The 24,434-nt window shown below is 47.0% G+C and overlaps 2 protein-coding genes across 5 annotated transcripts; one reads left to right on the forward strand and one right to left on the reverse strand.

Moving 5' to 3' along the window:
- The first annotated feature begins 574 nt into the window (after positions 1-574).
- On the forward strand, positions 575-11,919 carry asah2 (N-acylsphingosine amidohydrolase 2). Its single transcript, XM_004565241.4, has 20 exons — positions 575-709; positions 1,753-1,841; positions 2,909-3,052; positions 3,692-3,865; positions 4,084-4,211; positions 4,473-4,550; positions 4,634-4,754; positions 5,018-5,143; positions 5,230-5,316; positions 5,605-5,709; positions 6,038-6,119; positions 6,205-6,320; positions 6,668-6,762; positions 6,868-6,907; positions 8,048-8,146; positions 9,761-9,856; positions 10,476-10,625; positions 10,718-10,774; positions 10,888-10,976; positions 11,588-11,919. Exons 1-20 carry the CDS (start codon positions 580-582, stop codon positions 11,784-11,786), a joined length of 2,205 nt encoding a protein of 734 aa, XP_004565298.1. The 5' UTR covers positions 575-579; the 3' UTR covers positions 11,787-11,919.
- Positions 11,920-11,979: 60 nt separating this feature from the next.
- LOC101483139 (protein FAM13C) lies at positions 11,980-23,850 on the reverse strand. Of its 4 annotated transcripts, XR_013099948.1 has the most exons (12): positions 22,180-23,850; positions 19,196-19,508; positions 18,445-18,580; positions 18,257-18,338; positions 17,972-18,032; positions 17,689-17,809; positions 15,209-15,292; positions 15,001-15,096; positions 14,559-14,770; positions 13,920-14,021; positions 12,691-13,778; positions 11,980-12,507 (listed from the first exon to the last, which is right to left on the reverse strand). XR_013099948.1 is itself a non-coding variant. In XM_014408310.3 (11 exons), exons 1-11 carry the CDS (start codon positions 22,391-22,393, stop codon positions 13,661-13,663), a joined length of 1,539 nt encoding a protein of 512 aa, XP_014263796.1. In that variant the 5' UTR covers positions 22,394-23,850; the 3' UTR covers positions 11,980-13,660. The 4 variants fall into 4 exon arrangements, 3 of the variants coding, with proteins under 3 accessions (XP_014263796.1, XP_076743910.1, XP_014263797.1); XM_014408310.3 differs by having other exon boundaries at positions 11,980-13,778; XM_076887795.1 differs by lacking the exon at positions 15,001-15,096 and having other exon boundaries at positions 11,980-13,778.
- Positions 23,851-24,434: the final 584 nt, after the last annotated feature.

The following is a 24,434-nucleotide window of genomic DNA, read 5'->3' on the forward strand; positions in this document are numbered from 1 at the left end:
TGAGTCGTGTCTTTATGCTCGTCTCGCGCCTGAATGTGAGCGTTTGTCAGACGTGAGCTTGACGGAGACTCAGAGACGGTCACCTGCTTTAAAAGATAATAATCATTTTCATCTGCAACAAATAAATCAAAGAAATCATATAAAGTTTCCTTCCATGTGTAGCTGGAAACATTTGTGAACTCTTTTCTATATTTCCCCAAAAAGCAGAAAAAGAGAAACAAAGTAAACAAACAGAAGGAAAATTGATTGATTGATTGATTTAATGAGCAAAATGATCCGAAGTGTCTGATCTGTGAAACCTCGCTGCTGGTTTCTACTCGTGGACGGACTCTGGCTGTCTGACCTTTAATGGAAAAACCTGATGAAGGTCTGAGGCAGATTTATGGAGTCTGGTCTTTAGCCTGATGAGCATCAACCGCTCTGAAGTCATCAGACAGACGGATTGTTGTTCCCATGATTCATTTCTTCAAACATGTTGAGAAGATCCGACTCTGAAATTCTTCTTCTTGTATTATCGTGTTTTTGATGATATGAAGCTCTGAAAGGTGAAATCATTTCAGTGTGTTTCCTACAGACAGAATGGGAAGCAGGAAGTCGCTGTGCTGTGGGTTTTCAGCTCTGGAAGTGACGCTCGGCGTCATCTTCGTCGTTATGACCGGCGTGTGCATCTCGCTGGTTGTACTGTACGTTACCAGGGAAACGCACGCAGGTGAGAAACTGCTTGATAAAACCTCAGATGTTCATGCTGTCATGTACTCGGAGCTTTGTCGACTTTGTTCCGACAGCGTGTTTGGAGGACGGACGTCCTTGGTTCTGGTCGTCCGTTTGTCTGTTAGCAGTCTAGCGTCCTCAGTTTTCAAGATAAAATGTAAAAATTTTGTGTGATGGTAGATACCAACAACAGCTCGAGCTGATTTCACTGTGGTGATATTGAGTCAGGGTCAAAGGTCACAGCAAATATGAAAATGAGTAAAAACTGTGTTACCCACAATCTTTTAAGAATTGTCTTCAATCTTCACCACAACGGTCCCGGGGACACGAGTGCCCACGCTGGTCAAACATTTGACCTTCATTGTTAGTGTCGAAGGTCAAAACTGACCTGGAAAAACCTTGAGAACCATATGGAGTCAATGTCGTATGAAAGGGCGTTGAGATAGCTGACCAGCACTTTTTATTGTTTTAATGTGACATCATAATCGCACACTGCATGAATATATCTTAAAACCTCAAGTTTGTGCAGTTTATAGAAGCCAAAGATAAAATGCACCATTTTAGTCACAAGGTCACAGGTCAAAGGTTAGGGTCAGGTCAGAGCGGAGCTGTCCTCTGAGTGCTTGTTAATGCTAATCAACATAACAGTTAATAGGAAACTTTGTTCGTGCATAAATGTCTGTTTTATGTTTCAGCAGCTATGATTCAAATTTCAGGAGCAAAAAACATTTGCAGGAAAAACTGACCATCCAACGGCTCGACACGCCCGACCAACTGTTACTATGGGGACGATCCTAAACACCCATGTTTACAGACCGGCACCTTTAAGAGCGCCACATGAACACAGATGTGCAATTTACTTCCTGATTGAGCTTCTGCTTTTATGTGATTGGTCAGATTCAGTGATTTGTGGCACAAACTGCTGTCTGATTATAAAACACTGAATCAGGTTCATTCTCAGTGTTGTCACAGCAGATCTAAAGTATGAAAATATTACCAACATCTGAGGTCGTAATGAATTCAAATCTGTCGTCCTGTCAGATCCAGAGACTCCGCCCCCTCAGCACACACCTTACCTGATCGGCGTGGGCCGAGCCGACTGCACCGGACCGCCGGCTGATGTCCCTATGGTCAGTACCACAAACTCACTCATGCTGCCTTCAGGGACTCGTGCTGCGTTTAACATGAAGTCACCCATATGTGCACAGAACTGTGCAAAAGTCTTGAGCCACAGCTCAGTTCTTTATGCTTTGCTTCTACAGAGGCAGACCTTGTGGTTATTTTTAAAGTGCTGTTGAGCAACAGTTCTCCGGGCTCCTGCAGGTGGGTCACAGCTGTTCTCTGGAGTTCTTCTTCAGAACTTCAGAGAACAGCTGGGGAAGTAACAGTTAGCCAAGTTACTGTTCATTTTTTTCCACGTTAACAATATACGAGCACAACTTCTCGTTCTGAAGAGATGATCTCAGTGTCAGCACACATCCAGCTGGTGGCGCTCATAGTCAGTAGTTGCTGCTGCCTCTGTAAGCCGCTTTGCAGCCCACCTCCACCCGATCTCTGCCATTTAAACTATTTCTGATTCCAGCAGCATCAGAGCTGCTCACTGGAAGCTGCACCCGGGACCTTCACAACTGAATGACATTCCTCAACTTCAACCAACCACAGGCGATGGGAATTGGGCGGATCCAGCCGTAAACATTTCTGAACTTCCTGTCAAGCAGACCCAGAACTCTGACATGTAAATGAGTGCAGATGAAAACAGCAGCAGAGGACCTGCAGAGAACAAACTCCAAAGTCTGCCGCTCCGGTTCGACTGGGTGTGCTTGGACTGATAATCTTTATGGTCTAAGTGCCGAACGCTGAGCGGTCATAAAAACATTAGTGAATAGGAACATATAGAGTCTGTTGGAAGCAGCAGGATTATCGTCTGTAAAACCTTGTCTGTAATCTGGGTTCTGGCATGAAACACATCCTATAGCCAGCATGACTTTCATCGTCGTAGAAGGCAAAGACACACAGATCACACTCTGTGTGAGAATGTGTGTGTGTTCAGGTACCACAGTCACATTTGTGTGAACGTCTGTGATCCTGCAGACGCGAGCTGCCCACTCACACTTTAACAGGAACATAAACAACTGTGAAATCACTGTGAAACTTCATTAATCTCACCTGCTGAGAAGGTTTTAATGTGTGTGTTTAGATGGGCTATGCAAACCCTCAGCAGACGGCTGCAGGCATACACACCCGTTTGTACAGCAGAGCCTTCATCGTCGATGACGGCAAGCGCAGGGTGGTGTTCGTCACGGCAGACATAGGAATGGTTTCACAGAGGCTCCGACTCGAGGTGACCACACACACACACACACACACACACACACACACACTCACACTCTATTCAAAGTTTTACTTTCTGGGCTGAAGCGGGTCTCCTCAGCAGATCATCTGCCTCCACTTCCTCCTATCCCAGCATCCTCCTCTCTCTCACCCACCGTCTGAATGTCCTCCTTCACTACATCCATCTCCTCTGAGGTCTTCCTCTCCTCATCCTGCCTCCATCCTCCACCCTCCCTCCTCTGCACGTGCTCAGACCATGTCAGCCTCTCTGACTCTGAGCGGTCCCTCTGATGGACTTCTTCTTTATGACCTGCATGTTTATCAGAGATTTTACACTGAATCTCTTCCTGATACAATCTTTCCCATTTATCTGGGTCTGGGATCAGCGCTGGGAGCCCCCGCCCCTGCTGGGTGTTACCTCAGCTAACCTCACGCTGTAGTTTCACCGCTGTTCTTATTGTTCTCAAGGATGACGCATCGACATCATCAGAGAGTCTTAAAGGTCTCACAAATGTGTGGAGACATTATCCTCTGATCGCTGCTGTGTGTGCTTGACTTGTACATCTGTCTTTGTGGGGACCAGTGTGTCTCATGTTAGAGGTCTTCACAAAGCACACAAAGCAGTACGTGTGTGTGTGTGTGTGTGCAGGTTCTGCAGGCACTGCAGGTGAAGTACGGGGATCTATACCGGCAGGACAACGTTGTTCTGAGTGGGACTCACACTCACTGTGGACTCGGTGGATATTTCCAGTACACGCTGTTCATGATCACAGGCGGTTACATGAAGGCTGCCATCGAGCCGTTGGTCAACGGCATTGTTAAGGTGTGTGTGTGTGTTTTTTGATGGACCACAGTAAACTCCCACACATTCCTATGTGTTCCTAATCAGTTCTTATTCTTCTACCCAGCAAAGACACACTGGGTAGTTCAGGGGGGATGGAGAATGCACTTTTACATGATTACTTTTATTAGAAATGTTTATCTGTCAGGGTAAGGTCGTACCGATGAACTGTGTACTCATAATTGAAACCCTGATTCCAGAGTATAGACATAGCCCACAATAACATGAAGCCCGGCAGGGTCTACAGGAACAGAGGAGAGCTGGACGACAGCAGCCTGAACAGAAGTCCTCACTCGTACCTGAACAACCCCGAGGAGGAGAGGCGCAGGTAGATAATAATGAATGATTTATCGGTTTGTTTCTATCAGTACATCCCTGCAGCTCTGCTGTCGCTTCTATAGATCAGCTCCACAGCATAAGGAGAGCCGTTCTAGGCTTTACAGCCTGAAGACATGCTCTCCTCTGTAAAGCTCAAAGCTTCGTAAACTCTCACAGAGACAGGCTGCTGGAAACATCTGTAGATCTTCACCTGCACTGCTGCCACGCGATTGGCTGATTTGATCAGGTGTTCGTGTTATTGATCTTTCAGGTATAAGTGGAACACCGACAAACAGGTGCTGGTGCTGAAGTTCACCGATCAGGATGGAGACGGCATCGGTATGATCAGGTACAAACGCACACAGCACTCCTTCAATAATGCTGCCATCGTTTGTTACCATCATTATTCTCACTGAGCTTTGCTGCTGACAGCTGGTTTGCTGTCCACGCGGTGAGCATGAACTACACCAACCGCATGGTGAGCAGCGACAACATGGGCTACGCCTCCTACCTGTTGGAGCAGGACAAGAACCCCGGAGGGCTACCTGGACAGGTAACCTGAAGAGGTTGCATCAAAGCCCGACCACAGTCTCAGAGTTTGTGATTTTTAACATAAACTCAGTAAAAACCAGAAACCAGAAGATAAAACAAGCAAATTATTTTTTGCATTTTTGGTCATTTTGGTAACAAAGTGTTTGAAAGACGAGTTTCCAGCTGAACATTTACTCGTTATGGTTTATTTGGGTATATAATTAAAGTTTTTCTTTGTGTGTGTGTGTGTGTGTGTGTGTGTGTGTGTGTGTGTGTGTGTTTCAGGGAAGTTTCGTTGCTGGTTTCTCCTCCAGTAACCTCGGTGACGTCACTCCGAACACCAGAGGACCGTACTGTGTGAACACTGGGCTGCCCTGTGACTACCTGAACAGCTCCTGTCCCATAGGAGGGGTAAATACACAACACACACACACACACAGACTCGTTAAGATAGTTAATAAATCGCAGAAGGAAACCGATAAATGTGTGTCTGCCAGACTACAATGTGTCTGGCGTCCGGACCTGGAGAAGACATGTTTGAGAGCACTCGGATCATCGGACACAACGTCTACCTGAAAGCCAAGGTACGTGTGCCTCGTTTCAGAAAACAACACAGCGTCACGTAATGATAAAAAAATCTGACAAGCTTTGTGCTTGTATTCACTGCCATATCGGGACGTGTGTCGGTTAGGAGCTTTGTGGGGACTCACTGCTTATGGGGACAAAAGTCAGACCCTCCAAAGATTCATTGTTTCTCTGTCTTGACTTTGTCTTTGCTTCATGAATGTTCCTTTAAACCTGAAAGGAATCCCATTAGCATCCCCACGAGTGACAAAGTCACGACTGTGTGCTTGTTGCGCTGCCCCCTGCAGGAGCTGTATGCAAATGCAGTCGAGGAGGTGACCGGCTTTATTCATCATGCTCATCAGTGGGTCAACATGACTGATGTCACTGTTCAGATCAATGAGACACACACGGTCAGCACGCACACACACACACACACACACACACACACAGATTAAGAAATTTAGATTAGAAATTTTATTCATAATAATTAAAATTTGATGTCATGTTTCCCAGGAACAAATTTTTAATCGTTTCTTCATTCATTCATTTTACAGACATGTTTTCTCTTGTTCTGCGATGTGTGGGACAAACAGCAGCTCCTAACAGATAACTCAGCTTCTTTTAATGTGTTAGTTTCTTTTTAATGTGAACACAGGGTAAAAACGCCTCACAGAGAAAAGCTGTGGCAGCACGTTCCTGCTTCTGTTTCACATAGAAGCTACGCTGTCTGTGTTTCAGGCGAGCACATGTAAACCAGCTCTGGGTCACAGCTTTGCAGCAGGAACAACAGATGGAGGCGGAGGCCTGAACTTCACCCAAGGTGATTCTGTCCCTCAGCTCACATTGGGCTGCAAGCCTGCTGAGATGGGCTGTGATAACCTGACTGCGTATCTCTGTGCATGTAGGCGCTGTGGAAGGAGACCCCTTCTGGGATGGGATCAGAGACGCTTTGCTTGGCCCACCGTCCAATCAGACGAAGGAATGTCATCATCCCAAACCAATCCTGTTCAGCACAGGGGAGGTGAGGCGAGGCTCACACGTACAAAATACAGTCTGTGATGAACATGGATCCAACATTTATGCTATCGCGTCAGACAATGACCCACAGTCAGTGTATCACTACAGTCTGACACTAACACAGGTTATGATGCTTCATCCAGCTCCCCACAGGCTTGACTTTAAGTTTCAGGAAAGAACCTGGACTGTAAATCTGGACTGTGAGGTCCAACTAGCTCAAACCCTAAAGAAAGTTGGGCTTAAAGAGAACAGGGCTCAGAACAAATCTACTAGAAGCAGGTAAAACCTGAGAGGTGGATTGAATAAAATAAAACGGGTAAAGAGGCTGTCGTGGTGTGTTTGTCTGTGCAGATGAACTGGCCTCTGCCCTGGCATCCTCAGATCGTCGACGTTCAGATGATCACCATCGGCTCTGTGGCTGTCGTAGCTGTTCCTGGAGAAATGACGTAACGACGTTTTACCGACAGCTGTTAATGCAGCCAATGATAACACAGCTGCTTATAACACAGTAATAACACTCTGCTGCATATATGTGTGTTTTTCTTCAACAGCACCATGTCAGGGCGGAGGTTACGAGAAGCTATCAAAGGGGTGAGAAACGACACATCAACACTTCATATGAAAACAGTTCTTATTACCGAATCTTCACAGGTCACATCACTATGTTGTTACCGTGTTATAACCAGTGTTGGTCAAGTTACTTGAAAAAAGTAATCAGTAACTAATTAGTTTAGCGAGTTTCTCTGTGAGTTTCCCATTACGTTGTTGCGCACTCGGTGCTTACTTACTGATTACCTATTTTCAAAAGTAATTAGTTACTTAGTTACTTTTTAAAAACACGATTTACAACCTGAAGAGGTGATAGAGCGATAGATCTTTCAGCCCAGTTCTACTTTTTCTACATAATCATCATACAAAATGTAATCAAATGGAAAAGTCTCTTTTTAAAACTTGTTTTATTAGTTTTAATCTTTTAACTTTATGCATCAAGCAAAAATTAATTATATGCGACATTCTCTGACTGGAAGAAATTAGTTTAACATTTAAACCTATTTTCTGCACATTCCAGCTCATAAAATAAAATATTTTTTGTGTTTACACTCAGTCTTTCAAATAGATGCAAGTAAAACACAGCAGAAAATAAATAAAGTCAAAGACTCAGCGGTCCTGTTGCTCTATTTTCACCTGTAAAGCAGGAGTGGGGCAGGCGGAGGTTTACCCTGGTGCAGGTGTGCCGCGGTCAGTGGAAGAATCCGCGAGTTTCTCTGTGAGTTTCCCATTACGTCGTAGCTACTCGGTGCTTGTTGGAAGTTTAGGGGTTTTTTCGCTGTAAAAAGAAGTTTTCTTCCCACGCACAGCGGACACTAATGTTTTTGTCACTTTTTATGGAATCAAACTCAAAGTAAGGTCAGTACTTCCACGCTTTAAACGCTGCACGCTCATACTCTCTCTGCACTTGATATATGATCCACTGTTGATCTGCACACAGCTGTTGTCACTAACGTCGCACTCGCTTACGTCACCGTCGTGAGACATTCTGCAAAAAATCACGGTTTCAGTAACGCAGTAACGCAGCGTTCCTACGGGAAAGTAACGGTAATCTAATTACCGTTTTTGCAATAGTAATCCCTTACTTTACTCGTTACTTGAAAAAAGTAATCGGATTACAGTAACGCTGCCCATCTCGGATTATAACTGTGTGTTTACTGTGTTGTTGTTACTGTGAGCCAGGAGCTGGAGTCAGAGGGAACTCTAAAGGACATGGAGGTGGTGATTGCCGGCCTCAGTAACGTGTACACTCATTACATCACCACCTATGAAGAGTACCAGGTACACATCTGCTGAACTTCATAGGATTTGTAGTTTTTAGAGTCATTTGCTAAATTGTAAAATCCAAATCAGTGTTTAAATAAGATCAACTGGACATAAAACAGTCAGATTTGGAGAAAGTACTCAGTTACTTAAATGAAATATCAGAGTAAAATTAGTAAGACGGTGGAAAGCAAACCTGTGTAAATGATTACAAACTTTTAAAGGTGTCCCTGTGGTGGTTACACTGTTCCTGTGATGCCAACAGATTATCATCACATCTAAACATGAGTTTCATAGCAGGGAGGGAAGTAACGATTATTTTCATTCTTCATTAATCTGTTCGTAGATTTTTAATCAATTGTCTAATTAATAGACACAGACAACCATTCACACCTATGAGCAGTTTCTATTTAGCCTGTCCCCACAAACTGCATGTCTTTGGACTGTGGGAGGAAGCCGGAGTACCTGAAGAGAAACCCACTTAAACACGGGGAGAACATGCAAACTCCACACAGAAAGAGCCTGGCCTGCCCGTGGAATTGAACTCAGGACCTTCTTGCTGTGAGGCAACAGTGCTAACCAGCCTCCCGGACAGCTGCAGCAACAATCGGTTTGCATAACCAAAGAATTTCTGCAAAAACTGTCAGAAACCGTCTCAGGGAAGCTCATCTGCATGCTCGTGGTCCTCATCGGGGTCCGGACCTGACTGCAGTTCGTCATCGTAACCGACTCGAGTGTCGCTCACATTCGATGACGTCTGGCACATTGGAGAGGTGTCCTGTTCACAGATGATTTTACTGCTCAGGGCAGATGGCAGACAGCTTGTGTTGCCTCGTGTGGATGAGCGGTCTGCTGACGTCAACGTTGTGGATTGAGTGGCCCGTGGTGGCGGTGGATCCTGAGGACCATTGTTGTGACATTTATCCGTGACCATCACCTCATGTTACAGCGTGATAATGCACGGCCCCATATTGCCAGGATCTGGACATCTGGAAGCTGAAAACATCCCAGTTCTTGCATGGCCGGCATACTCACCCATTGAGCATGTTTGGGGCGCTCAGCGTATACGACAGCGAGTTCCAGTTCCTGCCAATATTCAGCAACTTTGCACAAGTGTTGAAGAGGAGTGGACCCACAGCCCACAATCAACAACCCGATCAACTCCATGCCCATTGCACACCTTTTGCCTCACGCAGGCAACACATCTCCATTAGATGTGTTGCCTGCGTGAGGCAAATGGAGGCCACACCAGATACTGACTGGTTTTGCTACATCTGTGTGATCAAACTGCATATTTCAGAGTGGCCTGTTATTGTGGGCAGTCTCAGGCGCACCTGTGCAATATTCATGCTGTCTAATCAGCGCCTTGACACACCTGTGAGGAGGGATGGATGATCTCAGCAAAGGAGAAGTTCTCACTCACACAGATTTAGACAGATCTGTGAACAACATTTGAGAGTCATGGCTCCTTTGTGTTTGTAGAAAATGTTTCAGATCTTTGAGTTCAGCTCATGAAAAATGGGAGCAAAAACAAAAGTGCTGTTTATATTTTTGTTCAGTGTATATGTGTGTGTGTATATATTAATGGACATTTAGCAGGGTGGAAACTTAGTCTGATTGTCTATTTTTCAGGTGCAGCGGTATGAAGGCGCTTCAACCATATACGGCCCGCACACGCTCAGTGCCTACCTGCAGAAGTATCGAGGCCTGGCCCGAGCCATTGCTCAGGTGGGAATGGATGGATTACACCTTTCATCAGCATTCATGAGCACATTGGAAACACGGGGTCACGTTTCCCTCAGAACAGTTAGTGAAAGAAAACGAGGTCAGCCCACAGAGCTCAGTTTAAACAGCAGATTTTTCACCAGTTTATCTGAAACGAGCTGCAGTGTGAGACCGACTCTCTCTCTCTGCCAGAGAAACACGAGCAGAAGAATATTTCATCACAGGAATTATTCTGTAACGTTGCTTACATGTTACTTACTCTAGACAAAAGAAAATCACAGGAAAATCTTTTCCAAATATAAAGATGATGGAGATAAAACATGAAACTGAACCAAAGTCAGACGGCTAAACGTCCGTCAAACTCATATTCTGAACATGTTTTACTTCATGTGAGGTGGAAACAGATGAAACAGTGAAAAGGTTCCATCAGTCAGGACACATTTCGCTGCGTGTTGTACTCGCATGTGACACATAAAGACTCCTGAATGAATGAATGAGGTTGCAGCAGAAATATTTCATAAAGCCAGGGCCAGTCGGATGCAAACAGTCAACAGCAGACCCTCACTGCAGTGTGAAGCCAATCCTATGTAACACTGCTTGCTGACATTAATCGTGTTTCCAGGACAGAGTCTCAGAGCTGCCAGCCGGCCCTCAGCCTCCCTTCTTCACAGAGAACCTCTTTAATTTTGTGCCCCTGGCGCTCTTTGACAGAAAACCTGAGAATATGAGCTTTGGAGACGTCCTGGAGCAGGTTTACCCCGTTTATAGACAGGTAGGAAACACTCTTACTGTGTTCCTCAGGGTCCACGCTGATGACGCCGCTCTGTGTGCATGTGAGTCTTAAATATTTAATGTGGTTTTCAGGGTGATGTTGTGACTGTCACGTTTGTAGCAGGAAACCCGAGAAACTCTGGAGATATTGTAAGAACTCTTCTTCTTCATCCACCTGTATCCTAGTGTTTCAGCCACTGTTAGCTTAGCATTGTTAGGATACTTGAAACGTCTTTCTGACCTCTTCCTCTCGTTTGTTGCAGAGGGATAAAACTTTTGTCACTGTTGAGATTTTTGACAACAGAACAGAAACCTGGGAGGTTGTCCACAACGATGCATCATGGGAGACCAGGTAGATTAATGTGTAGCTGTGCATCTCAAAAATCTGATCAGGATTTTAAAAACAACAAAAAAACCTTCTTCTGTAATTTTATTTTAAAAAAAGGTCGACAGCTCATGAAATTCAGCAGAAACCTGATTTTTAGAATATTTCCTTTGGTCAAAAAAGGATTTATACACTCAGTACTTGGTTTGAGTACCTCGTCAGCCTGCGGTGCTGCTGACGGGTTACTGAAGCTCGGGTTGCTTTGGTTGGAGCTGGTCGAGTGTTTCTCGTCCACTCCAGACTTTCTGATTGTGTCTGCAGGGTTCAGGTCAGGTGAGTTTCCTGACCAATCAGAAACACTAACAATATCATCAAGCTATTTGATAGTATTGGGCACTGTGAGAAGGTGGAATCGGCAACCAGTACCAATACCAGCAGATGACCCGGCACCTTTGTCTACCTGTAGGTTAAGTGTCCTCTCTGAAAGAACACAAAGTCTAAATTTTCTGGAACCTGGATTTCTGATTTTCACGAGCTGTAATCACAAAACATACAAACAGAAACTAAAGTCAGGTTGCAGACGTTCCTCTTTTAACTCAGGGTCCTTTGAGGAGTTAAAGTCGCTTGTCTTGCTGCAGGTTTCACTGGCTGAAGGGGTCAAACCGGGAGAGCAACGCCACAGTGGAGTGGCAGATTCCCCCGACGGCCTCGGCGGGCTCCTACAGGATCAAACACTTTGGCCACTACAAAGAGCTGAAAGGCCTGCAGCCGGTCATAACGCCGTACGAAGGCTCGTCGGACGTCTTCGCGGTCACCGCCAGCTTCTACTACGAGTGAAGCGGTTTGAGACGACACGGCCGACCACCATCCAGCGCCAAGTCCTCCAGGACTCATCAGATTTTAAGAGGCTGCATGTGCCGAAAAATAACTCAGACTATATGTGAAATCCAAATAAAGCGTTTAAACGTTCTGTGTGAAGGTTTGCATCACTCTGTGAGAGACAAAGAGAAACCGACACAAACATTTGCAGTCGCGTTGGTAGCAAAAATATTTATTCAGTATTTGTCTTTATAGATGCTTTTCAACCAGGACTGCACAACACGGGACAGAGTTGATGACCACAGCAGAGCCTGTGTGTCTAACGTGCACTCAGCGTTCAGAGCGGGAGGTTCAACCTCAGCCGGCTTTAAGATTCAAACGACAACATTAACACGATTCACCAGAGACGTCGGGGAAACACAGAACATCTCACGTTTCAGGAGAAGTGTTTGGAAAGGCTGGATTCTGCTCTGAATACTGACCTTAAATCCCGGGAACGCCGCCGACACACTGAGAGTGTAACGTGCAAAACATCAGGAAGCTTTTCGCTCGGTTGTTCTGAGAGTTTCCTCGAACGCACACGGCGGGGTTTCTTCTGATGTTAAAGAGCGCTGCAGTTTTCAGCTACTTGCCCTGCAGGCTCTCTTTTCTACAGGAGCTCCACCTGCACCGCCTGCATGCGCCTGCACCGCCTGCACCACCTGCATGCGCCTGCACCGCCTGCATGCGCCTGCACCGCCTGCATGCGCCTGCACCGCCTGCATGCGCCTGCACGCGCCTGTACCGCCGGCACGCGCCTGTACCGCCGGCACGCGCCTGTACCGCCTGCATGCGCCTGTACCGCCTGCACGCGCCTGCATGCGCCTGCACGCGCCTGTACCGCCTGCACGCGCCTGTACCGCCTGCATGCGCCTGCTTGCACCTGCACCGCCTGCATGCGCCTGCACCGCGACAGACTCCAGCAGCAACCCGTCGCTACAACAGCAACCTGAAAAAACTTAAATGTCCTTTTTCAGCATAAATCGCTCTGACTTAAATACATCTGCACCGGCACGAGTGACGCCTGAACGTCCCGCTTCAGTGACGCAAACGCTTCATTTCCTCCGTCTCCACGGCAACACACACCAGATGTCAGCGAAACTGACAGAACAAAAGAAACCAATGAAATGAGAAGATTCAGTGTGCGCTCACCAAAAATGGCCGCGCGTGTTTAACTCTGTGAACTTAACCCGAACACGTTTTGGTAGCTTCAGTGCTAAAACTCATCATGAATGATTGAAGAAGTCGCGTTCAGCAGCGACTCCGGGTCTCCTGGTGGTGTCGACCTGTACAGCCTCCACCTCTGGACGAACATGCAGTTTGTAGCTCTGACGTGCAATCAGGCGCGACGACACGCTGAAAGATTGACTAGATTTCACCTCCAGAGAGACGTCGTTTTCCATTGTTTGATTTCAACACGTGTTGAATTCACTGAGCTCAGCACTAATATCAATAAAATCATTTGATTATTAAATATTTCAGGTGGAGTTTCTGCAAAACACCATAAAGCAGAAGAACGCGGTCGCTTTAAACAGCTGATGTTTTGTCTCGTGACGCCGGCTAAACTCCGCCCTCCTGGTTTGTGTCCAATGAGCACGTTTCAGGAGGTTTCTGCCGTCTTTCAGCGCCGAGCTGCTGTTTGTTGATCTTATTGCTTTCCTGAGTGTGTTTCACATGGTTAACAAACACACACTTTGTGATTTTTAGCTTCCTCCACTAACGCCACAGCTTCCACCTGGACTCGAGCACATTCAGTTTATATGAAAAAGCTCAACGTGTGAGGAAAACGAGTTTCACGAGTTTCCCTCCGGACTGGGAGAAGTGATGCTGGCTCGGTTTAACTCGGGTTTTCCTCACATGGCGACTTCCTGTTTGCTGAGGAGGACTTCCAGCAGGCGCAGTTTGGCTTTCAGCTGTTTGTACTCCTGGTACTCCTCCTTCATCGGCGTTCGGTCCTCTTTCTGGCAGATTCTGTCCAACAAGCACAAATGACAGGAAACACAGGAGCGAGTTAACGAGGTTGCTGCCCGCACACGTCGCTCGTATAATCATCGAATAAAACCAGCTGCCGCTGCGTTAAAAGCTCCTGTTGTTAGTAAAGTTTGTGCTCACCTTCCGGTCTGTCGATAAAACTCGTCCTCGAACTCCTTCAGGACCTTCCGCCTCGCCTTCTTCTCGGCCCGGGTCTCCCGCAGACAGTCCAGCAGCTGAGACCTGGACCCAGGAACAGAAACTGAAAACCGGCCGCCGAGCGATTTACTGCACACGAAAGATGGACGCGGCTCCGTCGAGGTGTTTCATGGCCAATCACGCTCCTCTGCTTCAGATCAGCTGAGCAGAGGAGTCGCCCCCTGCTGGTCATTAGACAGAGTGCAGACTTTTCAGAAGGAGCTGCGTCCATCTTTTATATACAGACTGTAGTAGCGCCATGCTGCAGGCTGACTGTGAGGACCCTGAGCTCAGTCTGGCAGGCGCAGTTACGCCTGCAGGACTCGTCGTCTGACCGCAGCACGTCCACGTAAACATCGTGTCACACCAAGCTGCAGGAGCTGCACAGACCAGCTGCAGGTGAGCACTCAGACGTGTTTATTGCGTGTTTGTCACGTTTCATGAGCTGCTGAGTAGAAACTTCCTGTTAGCAGCCGTGTAACAGTAAAAGGTCAGATGCGTTGGGACGCACCGGACGCGTCTGTGGCACCGGCTCGGGTCACAGACGCTTCAAAGCCTCGCCGCACGTCACTTTTCACCCACCTGGAGGCTTCGTGCAGGTTCGCTGTGGTGAGAGCATCTTGCTGCCGGACGGCTTTCACCTCGTCTAACGGCGACACGAAGGCCGGGTCGCTGTCCCGGTCGCTGTCTTCCTCGCCGGCTGCTGGTTGGGCCGGTCTGCGCGGCGGCGGGACAGGAAGCTCATCGACGGCCAACGAACTCACGCAGTCTTCATCAGAACCATCCTCTTCCTCCTGAGACAGAAACAGAGCGTCCTTGTACTTAAACGCTCTTATGTAAAATCATCTCGACTACATAAACAACTCAAAGCTGCTGTTGTCACAGTGAGTTTGTCCTGAAGGTGGCGCTGCAGCAGGAGGACGATAAACCCCACGTTTCCGTTTTTCTCTGACGAAACTTTGTTTAGTTCGCACGTATGAAATCGCTGCTGCTGATGTTAAAACACGACAGGTGTGCGTCTTACGATAGTGCTGATGGTGGGGCTGGCACACAGCAAGTGTTTGATCATCTGGTAGCGGTCGTACAGAGGCTTCACCAGGTTCTTCTCCTGCTTCGTTCCCTGGGACACAACAAAGTGTCAATAAGCTCCTCTCGTGGAGTTGGAGAATAAAAACACGGCGTTGGAAACGAGGGGCTTCGATCCTGCTGGGTGTGTGTGGGGGAGGACTCACCGGCCGGCCGTGCAGACTCTCGAAGTACAGCAGACATTTCTGCAGAGTGATTTTCTCCAGCACCATCTGAGCCTGAGTCATCTCCTGCACACAGTCCAGAGGTGGCACCACATACGTCTGATATCAGAAAATTGGATATCTGCTGATACGGATGTGAACCTGATATAGTTACAATCAATAACGCTGTTTTTTCATGCTCCAGTTTAAGAAACAGAACATTAAAGCTGTTCTGTTATAATTTTATTAAACAAACATACGCTGCACCCAAAGTACTTCACAGTTCAGCCAAACTGATGTTTGTATTTAAACTTGAAGGACTTAAAGTAAAATTCAAAAAGTCATTTAAATGCAATTTAATGCAGATTTCAAAAACGTTGTTATAAACCATGTTTACACTCAAAAACTTCAAATGGAGCCTTTTATACTTACAGCTGAACATAAACAGAGTTTAAAGCCAATAAACAAACACACTCATGTTTGATCAGGATGATGTCAGTGTTTCTATCACCTTTAACCTGAGACTGAATTTTGTGTCATTTCTGTACAAAACTAAAGACTGAAAAAAGTGTTTTTCATAGTTTTTTCGAGCCATGAAACTGGCCAGGCGTCGTGCCGGTTTGTTTCCCCTGCGTGGGGCGCACACGCCGGGCTGTCCAAACAGGACCCCACATTCTTGATTTTTAGTTCAGCAACACTCCTCCTGAAACTTTGGAGTTTGAGCTCTTTGTACAGCAAAGTTACAGGAGGATAAAAATCATCATCAGTCGTTTGGTAAATAATCCCGTCACGAGAGAACAACAAATATATAACTTCCTGTTGTAACCCTCAAACTGAATGCTAATGTAACGACACTACTTCCACGTCTAATAGAGATGTGACGTCATTCAGGGGTAAAACCGCAAAGGATTGTGGGTACGAGTGGTAAGCGGTACTAGCGCACGCAGGCTTTCACGTGAAAACGGTCACACAGCGATAAAAAGAAACAAAAAATGGCAAGAAGCTGTTGTGTTATTAGCTGCAACAGCCGGTCGCATGACAGCCACGGGAAGCCGACGGTAAAGAGATCGTTGTTATCGGATTCCGTCGTGGAAGAAAAATCGTTCAAACCGAGTTTCCGAAGTAACAAAGAGGCGACGGACGGCCTGGATTGCAGCCGTTCGAAGAGCAAATATAACGTCCCAGAACGCTGCAGCTCACAGGTCAGTCTGCTCCAAGCATTCCCACAGAGGTCAGTCTGCTGTTGTAGTTATTACGTCATTTATCATAATTGGTGATGTAGGTTACAAATAAGTCTTAATTTGAATTGAATTCGTTGCTTTGCTGCTTTGTTCACTGTGGCTTTGCGGGCTAATGTTTGTTGTTCTTTGTAGGAAAAGCAGCCTACAAAATGCTGGGATGCGATCCAGACTGGGCCCCTCTATCAGCCTGGGTTTCAAGCTGCTACCACAGCCAGATCTGATTGGTGAAGAGAGAGCGAGATCAAAACAGCCACGTCTGCATATATGCGCCCAAGTGTTGTATGAAGCAAGTGATACTGTCTCAGTTTGTTGTTTGATGTTTTGTTTTTGCATTGTTGATTTGTTTTTCAGCGAAGCAGCTAATAAAGCTGATGGATTTCTACAATGTTGCCTCTTTGCTGTGAGATTCTGTAACAGAATGAAACAATGATGCCAGTAATAAATAAAGACAATGAATTGAATGAATTACCAAACACTTATTTTATTTCTATTGGATCTGAAAATGTTGTGTAACACTACAACCTGAAACGACACATAGATGCGTTGGCCTGTAACAGCAGCTGTGAGATGGAGTCGTCCAAACCACCAAAGTAAACTGGAGCTGGGCTTGTTGCAGGATCTGATGCTACCAAACATGTTGTGAGTGTGTGCGCTCTCACTTAGGACCATATAATAATAAACGTGATGAAAGTTGTGCAGCACGCTGACGTCCTTACTCCACTCTGTGCTCGTGTGGGTCTGACCCTTTCACTCCTTTGATTTCTTCCTCGTACTTTCTTTGACTCTTCGTCACGTCTGTCTTCGTGCGGAGCTGCCGAGTTCTCCGTCGTTTTGTACAGAACTGTTTTTGGGGCAAATAAAATGCAAGTGGGGATTAAACCGCAGAATTAATGGTTACCGGTGCTGGAAATGCTGGCGCTTGATGCAGTGTTTTGATTTTGTTGCCACTCGTACCCACAATGCAACGCGCGAAAGTCACGTGGTCTGTCGATCTCTACTGTCTGTAATGGAGGCGGAGTTCCTGTTTGTGATATTTATTGGATCAGGTTACATTTTTATTTCTCCCCGATATCGGATCCAGTCATTGAGGCCAGGATGGGACCGGATCCTGTATATGGGACTGGTTGACCTCTAACAGAGTCGAGTCTGTGCGCGTGATAACGAACATTCAAAGTGAAACAAAATGAAACCTGATTCCTTTGATGAATCGAAGCGTTCGCTCACGCAGAGCCGAGCACCGACCTTCATGTTGTCAGGGAGACCCAGCGCCTGCCTCTTCTCTCTCAGCCGCCTGAACAGGGACTCCACCGTTTCCTCCAGAGCCGGTTTGTGCTCCGACGCCCCCTGCTGCCCCGCGCCGTACCTGCAGGATACAGGCAGCCGTCACTGAAGCACCAAAGCCTGCAGTTCCTCTAGCATCCAGCAGAGGCAGCATGTTAAAACCTTCCAGCTCTGCTGCAGTAACTCTGCGCACAAACTACTCGAACAGTTACTGAGTCAGCACAGGGTTAGTGAAGTCGGTTACCTGCAGACGTCTGCGCTTTCCTGCTCCTTCGACTCGAACACCGACTGCCTGAGTCTCAGCTCTGCAGAGGAAACACAGTCACACATTACCATGAACCAGTTCAGCAGTCAGTGAACTGAAACCAGAAACACAGAGGTCACAGTTTTACTGTCAGTTTGGCAGGAGCCTGATCGCAGCTCAGCTGATGAGCACGTTTACTGAGACTCCAGCTGCTGCTGTCAAACACGTGGCTGCAGCCTGCGCCCACAACAGACGCTGAACCTGAACCGAGCCTGCGACCGTCACCTTTGAGCTGCTTGCGAGCCTTGGCCAGTTCGCCCATCACTCGGATCATCTCCGGGTTCGAGTACTTGTCGTTGTGGGACGGCTGAAACAGAAGACGACAGAAATCAAATGATGCAGTAAAGAGCGATGACGTTTACGACTCTTTAACGCTGTGCCGTGAGTCTGACAGCGCCCCCTCCTGGATCTACCTTGTAGTTCATCTCCTGCTCAAACTGGTCCTCAAACCTGCGGACCTTCTTCTTCAGGGTCTGGATGTGTCTCGTGAGGAAGGGCACGGACGAGGGACGCTCGCCCTCCGAGTCCTGCGTCCTGTCGCCCCGACACCTGAACACAAACACAGCGCTCAGATTCAGCAGGCGGGCATCATCGGGTACGAGCACGCCACCACCCCACAGGGATATATCCAGATATATTTATCAAAGAGATTTAACATTTTTAAGATTAGCAGGACACACACGGCTTTGAGCCTGAACGCGGGAACCGTCACGTTATCCAACGCCAGCGTGTCACAGACACAGACAGGAAGTAGCTGTCGGTGAAACAACAAAGACGAGAAAACTGGGTCACAGCTTCAGGCAGTGGCTCACAAACCGAAGATGATGATGATGAAGGACGGATTATATAAGCCGCACTAATGCGGGTCAAACACAAACCACTCCACTGCACTCTCCCCGCCAATCACATGACATCGAGCACAAAACAGCTTCAAGCAGCCTGAAACTGGAAACCAGAGCAAAGAGTCCAGTTGGTCCTGGAGCCAGGACCACCAGGGTCCAGATCCAGGACCACCAGGGTCCAGATCCAGGACCACCAGGGTCCAGATCCAGGCTGTGCAGCACGGGTGGAAGCAGACATAAACGTACACAGACATCATTTAAAGGAAAACAAAGCAGGAAGTCCAGATGAACATCAGAGCGCCCCCCTCAGAGCAGCACTCACAGGATGTACTGCTGGCTGCACGGCGGCGACGGGGCGGAGTCCGGGTCCGAGTTAAACCTCTGACATGGGCTGGAGCAGCGGGGGGAGGGCAGGGGGCTGGCACCTCCCGCCAGCAGCTGGAGGAGAGCTCCGCCTCCATCTGAGCCGTGTCCACCTTCACCTCCGGGGCTGCTCCTCTGAGGAGAGTAGGGGGAGTGGTGGGGGCTCGGCGGCGTCACTACGTCGGGGGTCGGGGGCTGCTGGCCGGGGTGGATGGCGGTTAACGGCGGGTGTCGCGGGGACTGTGGCGGTCTGGTCAGGAACGTCAGCAGCTCTGCAGACACACAAAACACAATCAGGTCAGCCTCCTCCTCCCAGCAGTGCTGTCAGCTTACAGTAACTATAATTATCTCTAAATTGCTTTATATACCACATGTATGTAAATATATATCACTGCAGCCTAACGCTGAGCAGCTGTGGGAACAGTTAGCTAATCGAACACTAAGATAAGATAAGATAACCTTTATTAGTCCCACACGTGGGAAATTTGTTAACACTGATCCAGTTTTACCTTCAGCTGTGTTTCAGTGAAGCTGAACTCTCTAATTCTGTGACATCATACAGCTGATACCATCGTGCTGACACAATCCTACCCGCTTATACCTTTACAGCTGTTTTAGGCCAACGACAGGAAGTTAACAGGTTAGTTTCTGTGTTTAGAGAATCAGGACAGGAAGTTCAGAACATCAAAACTCTGTCACGCCCATTCATCGACGGCGCGCTCCATCACTGCGTTGCTCCTCTGTGCTGTCAACGGTCATCATCACTCCAACAAGGGTCCGAATGCCAAAGCTCAGTCTGCTGCCTGTTTCTATTGTTTTCAGCGGATTCAATAAAAAGTGTTTGAAACTCGGAGAATGCCGAGAAGCCTGCAGCTGCCGAACAGTCAAAATGACTAAAATAACACTCTCACCACTGCTACGACCTTCCAGAACCTCTGGACCCAACTGAGAACCACATGTAGCAGAGGTGTCAAACATAAGGCCCAGGGCCCTGAATCAGCCCGCTAAAGACTCTAAACCGGCCCACTGGATGTGAGGGAATGATGGATGTTTGTATTCCTCTAAGTTTTACAAGCTCCATTTTTCACTATTGACTGTAGAAATGAAGTTTTTGTGCAAACGTTTCTGTAAATTCACAGAAGCTTGTTTGTAATAGCAGCGTGCACAGACACACACACGCACGCACACACAGTGTGTGAACAGTTATCTCAGCTAATGCTTCGTGTGCAGGTAAACTGGAAGGTGTGTGTGTGTGTGTGTGTGTCTGCGTACAGGGTCTGGATCATCTCCAATGATAACACACACACATACAAAACAACAGTTTATAAACACACACAGACTGACAGGTGTGTGTACTAGTGATGGGTCGTTCGCGAACGAAATGGCTCTTAGAGCCGGCTCTTTGACGTGAACGACGCGAGCCGGCTCCTTATCGCGAGCCGTCACGTGGGGTTTTTTTTTTTTCTTTCTCTCAGCCTCTCTCTCGCACTTTTTTCCCGCTTCACTCTGCACGCGAGCCTTGTGCTTTACGCTGGGCAGAGGGGGAGGGGCGGTAGTTACACTCAGTAGCACAGGAACAGAGCCAGAGAGAGAGAAAGAGAGGCAGGGACAACAACATTAGAAAGGTATAGTAATCATCCACAACTATTTTCGGTTGCAGATGATAAAGGATTGAGAAAGTTTATTCATGCAGGTCCATATGACAGAGAATATGCATGTTCTTTTAGTTTTCATATTATAATTTATATTTAATTGTGTTGTGGTTTGCAGTGTTTTGTGTTCTTTTCACTTTAAATTTGTGAAAGGAAAAAGCTGAAAATTTAAATAGTTAAAACTTGAAATGTGAATAGTTGATTTTTGTATTATATAATAATAATGGATACTTTATTGATCCCCATGGGGAAATTACTTGTTTTTCTCTGCATTTGACCCATTCACTCAGTGAAGCAGTGGGCAGCCCACTAAGCAGGCGCCCGGGGAGCAGTGTGTAGGGACGGTACCTTGCTCAGGGGTACCTCAGGGTAGCCGTTAAGTGGATTCGAACCGCCGACCTTCCGATCATGGGGCGACCACTTTACCTACTGAGCTATCCCTGCCCTATATGATTTATTTATTACATTTTATGTGGAGTGAATAAATAAAAGTATATTTACGGTGGCCCCTAGAGACAAAGCACATACAAACTTCAAATCACGTACGAACTCTGAAGCATGTACAAACTCCAAAACACGTAAAAACACGTACAAACTCCAAAACACGTACAAACTCCGAAGCACGTAAAAACACGTACAAACTCCAAAACACGTAAAAACTCCAAAACACGTAAAAACACGTACAAACTCCGAAGCACGTAAAAACTCAGAAGCATATAAAAACTCAGAAGCATATAAAAACTCAGAAGCACATAAAAACTCAAAACACGTACAAAAGACAACAGAAGTGCTCCAGGATGCTGGGCGCAGTGTTGAGCCTTTGTTATCTTGTGGCTACACAAGCCAGCAAGTACCAACGACCGGATTTGGTGTGTGGTAATAACAGGTAAATGAACTTTTTTTTAAATTATTTGAATATATATATGAGTGCCTGTGTATAAATACACAAACAATACACACATGCTTTCAATTGTGTAATTTAAGTGATCTAGTAGCTCTGCTTTGGAAGTTCAGTTCATGCTAGAAATGTGTTTTGGAGTTTGTACGTGTTTTGTCTCTAGGGGCCACCGCATATATTTATATATAAACATATATAAATAAAACCACTTGTTTTTACGTTAGTAATTCCTTTTGTGCATAATTTTATATTATTGTTAATAATAAATTAATTAAAGCAACAAAACAACCTGAAGAGCCGGTTCGGAGCCGAAAGAGCCGGCTCTTTTTAGTGAGCCGAACCGAAAGATCCGGATCTCTAAAAAGAGCCGGAAATCCCATCACTAGTGTGTACCTGGCGGGCTGTTCTCGTCTGCAGGGACGCCGTGACAAAGCGCCAGCGTCTTCGCCTCCTTCCCTCCGAGCTCGGCCCGACCACGGGGGCTCTTCTGCTCCTTGCTGCCCAGAGGAGGGGGGCTCTCCTCGGGGGATGACCCCAGCGATGTCCCCCCCTCCACCTCCAGAGCCTGGAGCTTCTGCAGGGAACTCTGCAGGCAGAAGCAGAACATGCCAGACACGCTGGTCCAGAGATTAACCAGGTTCCAGGCGCAGTGTGTCTGTGTGTGTTTGTGTGTGTGAGGTGAATGTAGGGCAGTGAGGCACTGTTACAATGAAAGACTCCAGATATTAGCCAGATCTCTGATACGTCACATGTGGAAGCACAGAGCGGGGGCTTAGTGTTCAGGAAACAGTCTTATCCCACAGTTTTAAAGCATAAGTCAATGAGCCTCCCTTCCAGGAATTACACCAGCACCATCCAGAAAAACACGTCTCCCTCCAGCTCTTCCAGATATTAGTCACGTACAGACAAATGCACACACTCTCCAGGAGCTAGCCAGTGCAGGTGAAATCCACCAGCATGCAGAAATATTCACTCCGCTGATTCTCTCCCACTCCAGGAATTAGCCATCCCCGGGTGGACGCCGCTCAGCAGTGAGAGACCTGCAGGACGGGTTTGAATCTTCATCCTCTGCCTCTGCACGTTCACTGATGATGATGCTGGTATCCTCCCTCACTCACTCCGTCTGCAGCTCTCGCCCTTCCTCCCTGCTTGGATTACTCATCCTCAGGCTCGTGAGGAGAGGAGGGAGCAAGGATGCAGGAGGAGGAGGAGGGGGAGAGGGATGTCTGCCCTCTCTCTCCCCCTGAGGAGGAGACGGCTGGGTGAGAGACATCTGAAGACAGGAGGATGCCGCTCTCTCTCTGGTCATGAGGCTTCTCCCGCATCGGTGGGGGAGGGGCTTCCTGCTGACATCATCGTGTGTGAGTACGTGTTTAATTCTCATTCATAAAAACAGGAGAGGAGGAGCAGTTACGTGCTTCTCCTCACACATCCAAAAACTGAACACGCAGTGACACGTCCCCACAGCGTTTCTATGGAAACACTGCATGCTGTACGAGTTTGACGTGTCAGGCGCTCACACCGCGACCATTTACAGACTGTACATAAAAGACGGAGGCTCGTCAGCCTCTTCCTGTATCATCCTGCATCCATGGCGACACCTGCCAGTCACAGAGGCCACGCCCCCAACAATTGCAAACTTTAAACCGGTGAGTAAGTCATATGTAGGGGCTGCATGTCACCTGCGCCCCTACATATGACAGAAGTAGCCCCACAGGTGACGTGTTTCTGCCTGTGACACACGCGGGAACGAAACAGAGGAGACTAACATGGTCACTGGCGCGAGGAATACACGCACGGTCGTGAAGCGTTCGCAATTATTTATTTATCAGTCATTTTAAAATGCCATTCATAAAATGTATTACTCGTTATTTTTGTCATGATCTGGTGAAACAGCGCCCCCACCCAGGCATTCTGTTCACTTCAGGCGGAGAGTGGTACTGCAGCGCTCTCCGTCCACATCGTGTAGACGGGAGAAGCGGGAAAACGCGGGGATAAAATGGCAGCTGTATTTAAAGAGGAGCTCTCAGATGGATGATGTGTTGTTGGCCGAATTACAGAATATGACCTAATACTTCCAGAAAAGCTCGCGAATCTCATTTATTTTTTACATCTGCTCGGAAACCCGCGCCCGTGCCTTTCACTACGCCGGCTTTTGAGCAGAGTTCCGCTGATACGGCCATCATCAGCTCACAGAGGAGAAACGGCGGGAAGAACGGTACTGTCCTTCAAATTAAAAGTCGCCAACTCAACAATTTTCAATTTTCTACCGACATAAAGTCGCTGATCAGCGGGGTTGTTGGATCATGTCACGTGTTTAATATTTCATACTGATTAGAAATGTGACTGCTGGAAGAAAACAAATCTACAACCTCAGGCGACAACACCCGGAGGTTGTTTCAAAATAAAAGTTGCAAACCCATCTCTTTGCTGTTCAGTTTCTGAGGTCTGTGGTTCGAGTCCGTCCTTCCAGCCCTGCCTTTCCTGACTTGTGATTTTAGGATGATATTTAATAATTAATGATGAATTTATTTTGGCTGCGATCAATAATTCAGCACTGTTTCACTAACATCCATCTAGTTATTGTTCAAAGCAACAAATGTTCAGCTTCTTGACATTATAAATGTTACCTATATTTGTAAATGTGT

The sequence above is a fragment of the Maylandia zebra genome, linkage group LG8 (genome assembly GCF_041146795.1).
Source record: "Maylandia zebra isolate NMK-2024a linkage group LG8, Mzebra_GT3a, whole genome shotgun sequence".
NCBI classification, from domain to species: domain Eukaryota; kingdom Metazoa; phylum Chordata; class Actinopteri; order Cichliformes; family Cichlidae; genus Maylandia; species Maylandia zebra.

Bases quoted from the DNA above. Each gene is read 5' to 3' on its own strand.
- LOC101483139 (XM_014408310.3), bottom strand. From the start codon at position 22,393: ATGTTCTGCTTCTGCCTGCAGAGTTCCCTGCAGAAGCTCCAGGCTCTG. The intron at 18,339-18,444 runs GTAGATCCAGGA...CTTCTGTTTCAG, and splicing joins AGCAGGAGATGAACTACAAG to CCGTCCCACAACGACAAGTA. The intron at 18,033-18,256 runs GTGACGGTCGCA...TTTCCTCTGCAG, and splicing joins GGCTCGCAAGCAGCTCAAAG to AGCTGAGACTCAGGCAGTCG.
- asah2 (XM_004565241.4), top strand. From the start codon at position 580: ATGGGAAGCAGGAAGTCGCTGTGCTGTGGGTTTTCAGCTCTGGAAGTG. The intron at 5,144-5,229 runs GTAAATACACAA...TGTGTCTGCCAG, and splicing joins GCTCCTGTCCCATAGGAGGG to ACTACAATGTGTCTGGCGTC. The intron at 8,147-9,760 runs GTACACATCTGC...TCTATTTTTCAG, and splicing joins CCACCTATGAAGAGTACCAG to GTGCAGCGGTATGAAGGCGC.